The sequence below is a fragment of the Populus euphratica genome, unplaced genomic scaffold (genome assembly GCF_000495115.2).
Source record: "Populus euphratica unplaced genomic scaffold, PopEup_1.0 scaffold51.1, whole genome shotgun sequence".
Taxonomy (NCBI): Eukaryota; Viridiplantae; Streptophyta; class Magnoliopsida; order Malpighiales; family Salicaceae; genus Populus; species Populus euphratica.
In genome coordinates this window covers 732,132-738,915 of record NW_011499932.1, presented here as the reverse complement: position 1 = coordinate 738,915, position 6,784 = coordinate 732,132, and the positions used below count along the sequence as shown (strand labels likewise).

General features: G+C 37.1%; 1 protein-coding gene across 1 annotated transcript; it reads left to right on the top strand.

Moving 5' to 3' along the window:
- The first annotated feature begins 497 nt into the window (after positions 1-497).
- LOC105136158 (EIN3-binding F-box protein 1-like) lies at positions 498-4,438 on the top strand. Its single transcript, XM_011041388.1, has 2 exons — positions 498-781; positions 1,761-4,438. Exons 1-2 carry the CDS (start codon positions 757-759, stop codon positions 3,674-3,676), a joined length of 1,941 nt encoding a protein of 646 aa, XP_011039690.1. The 5' UTR covers positions 498-756; the 3' UTR covers positions 3,677-4,438.
- The last annotated feature ends 2,346 nt before the right edge of the window (positions 4,439-6,784 follow it).

The following is a 6,784-nucleotide window of genomic DNA, read 5'->3' as shown; positions in this document are numbered from 1 at the left end:
TGTTTCCGTGTGCAAAACTTTTTCAACCAAAACAAAACAATTTTTTATTAATAAAATATTTTTATCGTATAAATTCATCTTCACAATCCATAATGATACTGAAGAATAATCCTTATCTTCTTTATAAAAAAACAGGTATTTTTATTCAAATAACATTATTTTATTATTTAAAAAATAAAAATAAAATTAATCTTTATCAATTTGGGATTAACTCTCCACCATGACTGAAACTTAGGCTGGATTGAGCTATAAGTTAGGTTTTACAACTAATTACCCAAACTAGACACCCTCGCAGACATAACCATTCTCAAATATTGTTTTTTAATTTTTATTTCGGAAAACCTCAAATTTAAAATAAAAAGGAAAAAGCAAAACCACTATCTATATTCAATGAATCAAAAAGTGGCAAGAGAATATTAAACATTACAAAGCAACCCCACCTCATCTCAAGTGCAAATTCATTGCATGTGGGGTGTACTGGTGTGTATTGTCATGTACCAGAACACCCCCGTTCACTTTCTGTAATAAAAGCCTCTCCTTAGCTAAAACACACATTCTTCATTCATTTATCTCCCCTTTTTCCCCTATCTAATAGGGTTCCCATGTCCTTGTAGCTCAAACATCTCTCATGAATTCTTGTTTTTCTGATATATACAGTTTTTTTCTGGTGTTTATCTTCTCGGGCGCTCTCTTTTTTTCTCTCTGTGGAGGGTTTTTGGTTGGAGTTTGTCTCTCAGGGTTTTTTGAGCTGTTTCCATGTCTAAGGTCTTTGGATTTGCTGGTAAAGACTCTGAATTTTTCTTCCATGTTCTTAAATTCCATGTTTTTTTTTGTTTTTTTTCTCTGCTGAATTATGTCTAGTTAGCTTTGATATAATCTTTGCTTTTGATTCTATGGAATTATTGATGCCTGATACATAAGGGTTTCTTTTTTGGGATTTTTTTTGTTGACCGTATGGGTTTTAATGAATTTTGTTATTGGAGAGTTATCTTTAGAGCTTATTTTGGAGTTTTTTGAAAGTTATCGATGATTTAGACTCGGTTTATAGGATAGGTGCTACGTTTGAAGATAGATCTTGAAGATGAAGGCTTGTTGTTTGCCTTCAAATATATTTATTGGGGTTTGTGTTGGTTTTTGGTCTATAGCTGTGAATCAGGTATGTTAGGATTGACCTGAGGATTTGTTGTGAGAGAAATTGTTCTTTGAGATTTGATGATGCTGTCTGTTTATGGATCTAGGGGGTTTGATATTGTCTAAGAAAACCAGATATTGCTTAAACTGTATGTTGTTGTTTTGGGCACATAATAAGCAGATGAAATCTGTAATCTTATTATTCAGATTCGAATTCGCTACGGCTTGTTGACTTGTATAAACAATTTAATGGTGGAAAAAGATGAAGCCTTTCAGATCTTAATCAATGAATAATTGTTGATCGGAATTTGCACATAAGATCAAGATTGGAAAGTTTCGTTTGGGATATGTGCATGTTGTTGTTTGACCAATAATCATTTTGATAATTATTGGTAGTAATCTGTTTTAACTTGCATTTCTTGTAAGTTTATTAGTCACTTGTAGTATCTTTAGTCTTGAAACTCATAAAGAACCTGTTTTGTAGTTGTTAAAGGAATTAATTATCAACTTAAAACATTTGTGCTTTTGGATTTTGGAGGATACTGATTGCAATAAATTTATTGTATTTGTTTGATAAGTGCTAGCTGGATTTACTTTATTAATGGAGGGTATTGGTTTTGGTTTTTTAGGTGAAAATGATTTTTGCCCTGGGGGGCCAATTTACACAAACCATAAGGAGCAGAACCTCTTTTTGTCTATCGGCCGTCCTGTGGACGTGTACTTTCCTTCACGCAAGAGGTCTCGCATCAGTGCTCCATTTGTCTTCACTGAAGAGAGATTTGAGCAGAAAAAGCAAGCTTCTATTGAAGTTTTGCCAGATGAATGCCTCTTTGAAATCTTCAGACGTTTGCCTGGAGGCAATGAGAGAGGCGCCTGTGCATGTGTTTCAAAGCATTGGCTTAGCCTTCTAAGCAATATCTGCAAGGATGAGCTTTGCTGCCAGAATGAATCAGCTAAAAAGATCACTCAAGTGAAAAGTGAGGTTGAAGATGAGGAAGTCGAGGGTGATGGATATCTGTCCAGAAGCCTGGAGGGGAAAAAGGCCACAGATATTAGACTTGCTGCTATTGTTGTTGGAACTGCTAATAGTGGAGGATTGGGCAAGCTTTTTATCCGTGGAAGCAATTCTAGTCGAGGAGTGACAAAGGTTGGCCTCAGAGCAATTGCCCGTGGATGCCCTTCTCTGAAGGTTCTTTCCCTGTGGAATTTGCCGTCTGTTGGGGATGAAGGTGTATCAGAGATTGCAAATGGCTGTCACAAGCTAGAGAAGCTAGATCTTTCCCAATGCCCTGCAATTACTGACAAGGGTTTGCTTGCAATCGCAAAGAGCTGCCCCAATCTGACTGATCTAGTGATAGAATCTTGCACAAACATTGGTAATGAAGGTCTGCAAGCTGTTGGTCAACATTGCACCAATCTACAGTCCATTTCAATTAAAAACTGCCCAGCTATTGGGGATCAAGGAATTGCTGCCCTAGTATCTTCCGCCACAAATGTTTTGACAAAGGTGAAGCTCCAAGCTTTGAACATCACTGATGTGTCCCTGGCTGTTGTTGGACACTATGGCAAGGCAGTAACTGATCTTTTTCTGACAAACCTCTCAAATGTTAGCGAGAGGGGTTTTTGGGTCATGGGTAATGGCCAAGGGTTGCAGAAGTTGAAGTCCATGACAGTTGCATCCTGTGTGGGATTGACAGATACTGGACTTGAAGCTGTGGGAAAGGGTTGCCCAAATTTGAAACAGTTCTACCTCCACAAGTGTTCCTTCTTATCTGACAATGGACTCGTCTCATTTGCAAAATCTGCGGTGTCACTCGAGAGCCTGCTCTTAGAGGAGTGCCACAGGATCACCCAATTTGGGTTTTTTGGTTCCCTTTTAAACTGTGGTGCAAATCTGAAGGCTGCTTCTCTCGTGAACTGCTTTGGGATGAAGGACGTAAAGCTAGACTTGCCTGACCTTTCTCCTCGCAATTCCCTGCGATCAGTGTCCATCCGCAACTGCCCTGGTTTTGGTGATGGTAGTCTTGCTTTGTTGGGTAAGTTGTGCCCGCAACTGCAGAATGTGGAGTTGAGTGGGCTTCAGGGAGTAACTGATGCTGGGTTTCTCCCAGTGCTTGAGAACTGTGAGGCTGGCTTGGTGAAGGTTAACCTCAGTGGTTGTGTCAATTTGTCCGACAAAGTGGTGTCAGTGATGACGGAGCAGCATGGTTGGACCCTTGAAGTGCTAAATCTTGATGGATGCAGGAGGATAACCGATGCAAGTTTGGTGGCAATAGCAGAAAATTGTTTCTTGCTATCTGACCTTGATGTCTCGAAGTGTGCAGCCACTGATTCTGGCATTGCAGCCATGGCTCGCTCAAACCAGCTCAATCTGCAGGTCCTCTCTATGTCAGGTTGCTCTATGGTATCAGATAAGAGCTTACCTGCCCTCATAAAACTGGGTGGGACCCTCTTGGGGTTGAATCTCCAGCACTGCAATGCTATTAGCAGCAGCACTGTTGATGTGCTTGTGGAGAGGTTATGGAGGTGCGATATTCTTTCCTAATTGGGGAAAGGTTAAAAACTTAATCCAAGATTAAGGTTGCAATGTAAAGGTCGGGGGTTCAGAGCAAGCAGGAAGCCTCAGATAATATTCAGCTTTTATGAGCAGCAGCGCCCGCTGCAGCTTTGTTTAGTTTTTGGGCCCATCAGCTATGGGTCTTTCCACTACCATCAGTACTTGGGTTCCCTTTTCCCGGGAATGTGGCTGTTTACCCTCTTTTTTTCTCAGGTTTCCGTTCACTGGGAATCTGTTAGAAGTGCTAGTTTCTTCGTGGCCACCGTTCCCTGAGAATACAGTAGCCAAGCTCTGGTTCCAGGTTTCTGTTTTTTTTTTTTTTTTTCCCCTTAATGTTTCAGGGTGTTATCACTCGGTGTTTTAGTTCAGCCTCATGACTACCATGTTTGGCTGGAGCTTTTTCGTGTAGTACCAGTGTCAAGTCTGTCCATATCAGGCTTTCAGTTCCTTTGTTTTTGTAATCATGTTTCTGAACGTGATGATTGGGTCGCTGTTTTCCTCGAAGGGTGGGTTACCACTACTGGTCTGTCTTTCTGGTTGCTTTTGGCAGTTTCACTTTTCGGTGCCTCGTCGTCTAGGGTTTTGGCCGTGGCAGCAAGTTATACAGTCTGCCATGACAACCCCTCATGAAAGAGGGGTTGCTTTTTTATCCAAGCCCTAGTTTTTTACAGGCTCCATTTCTTCATGAACTGTATCTTGCAACCTTTTTTATCATGTAATGAAATAAATATCCACCCTTTTTGTGATGTATGTTTTTATCTTAATGGGAATGATTAGAAATAAAAGCTTCTGCATCAATCTATCATATTTTTTCTTCTGATGATAACAGGAAGAATTACAGTGGAACCCTTCTCAAAAAATCCTATCTCAAAACAGTATCCTTTGCTTCTGGTATCTTTGGGGGGTCAAGCAAGCCATAGTTGATGAAGGCTTGTTTGTGACACATGAATTTACGGGAGACATGGTGGTTCATGTGGGGTCACATGTTGCTTGACTTGAAATATGGTTTCGATTTGTTAGGTGTGACTTCATGCTGAGTTGGGTTCAATGCATCCAGCAGGTGAATTGAATTAGCTACTTATTTTTCTTCTCTGGCGTCTAGACTTTTATAGGAAGCTTCATAGCTGTCTTTGTCCTTGGTACAATGTCTGGGAAAGTTTTAGGAAATGGAAGTTTTGAGCTGAAACTGTTGACAAGATGGCTACCTAAGCTGATAACTAATATGATATATATATATATATATATATATATATATATATATTCAACAGTACACATGAAAAAGGAAGGTTCACACTCAGCGAGTAGAAACCTTTCCTCCCACCGAGTAGACAGGCACTTAAACTGCGGTTCACCGTAAAAAGCATCGTGCCAATTGCAGTTTAAAACGTGGTTGATCACTTGGACAAGCAAGTTATCCTTATCCAAAAAAAAAGTTTTAGTTCTATATTGATGATTATGTTGAAGCATGTCACATAATCAAGAATGGATCTGAAAAATCTAGTGGTTAGCTACATAATCTCTCAGATGATCATGGCGAGATGTGCAAGGGCAGCATAATTCAAGAAGCTGACATGGAAAAATCTGTAGTGGTTAGCATAAGAATCCAACTTCAGTGGAAACCCATCTTTTTGCCAGCTTTCTTTCACCATCTCATTACTGAACTTTTGACTTGGGAATCTCATTTTTGTGCTTGGTTAACGATTGGAGTTCCCAAATCAATCACAAAAATCCATTAAAAATAAATTAAGCAGTGCTATATTCAAAAGATCTCATCATCACAAACAAGATATCTCATGTCCCCCTGTGAAATGGGCAATTTACAAATCCCACCATGGATTTGACAAATCTTGTCACATGAGAGAAGGAGCTTGGAACTGGGCCTTCCAAGTTTGACAAATTTAGTTGAAACTTCCAAGGGCTGCTTAATGAGGGCTAATCTGATAGTTCTTGCCTGTTTGTGTAGACTTTTTTTTCCCCTCCCAACAGTTGAGATGTGTTTTCGAGACTTTATGTGTATCAAGATCATATTTCTTTTTAGTGAAGTCTTAAGTGGGATATTTATAGCTTTAATTAATGCATTCACTACAAATTATGGATTAAAAAACGAAAGATTCAGAGACTTAATTAGGTTTAAAATGAGAAAAATATTGATTTTGGACATTGTATTTAATGTTTAAAGTTGTGGTTATACAAGAAATAACACTTAATGGTGTCCAAACCATAGTTATAGCATCCAATTTAGGATGTAACGCAGCTCAAATGCCAAGGAGCATCCAAGTTAGGATGTAACCCAGCTCAAATGCCAAGGTGGTGTTTTGGTTGGGTCAATATGAAATCAATAAGTCAGCCTTTGAATTTAATTTAAAATGACATGATATAATTTTGATTATTTTTAAATGAAAAAAATCTTGACAAAAAGATAAAAAGATATCATTTTAAATTAAAATAAAAATTATCAAATTTAATTTAATTAAAATTCACTCAAGTTTGATTAAATCAAATAATAGATTGACTTATCAAATCATTCAAGTTTAACTAGATTAATTTATTACCCAATTCAAAACCAAATTAAACCAAAATATAATCAAGTAGCTCTACCAAGTTTTATAAGAAAGAGCACAAGGAATCATAAAAACTTCTTTTAGTATTCTTTAAATATCATTTTTTTTTTAAATTGCTTATTGGACCCTGGTTTTATAATGTTGATGGCTATAACAAACAAGATATGAGGCGTGAAAATCATTATTTTAAAGGTATTTATTGTCTCCATTGTATTTATTTTTATTGCAAAATTAAAGTAATATATATTTAGAATATAACAAAACCTTAAACTTATAAATAATAACTTCTATAAGTGAATTAAAAAGTTATGTTTTGTTTATGATAAACATAAATAGAGATTTTGTAGGGAAAAATCAGGAAGAAAAAAAAATTGTTTCTAATTAATTTTTGTTAATATCAAACTAGTACTTATAAAAAAAAATATTTTTTCAAATCAAGTTTAAAAGATATTTTTTCATTCAAATTATTTGAATAACTTGACAGGAGATGTCATGCATAATTATTAGATTTTATATATATATAATGTTGGCCTTC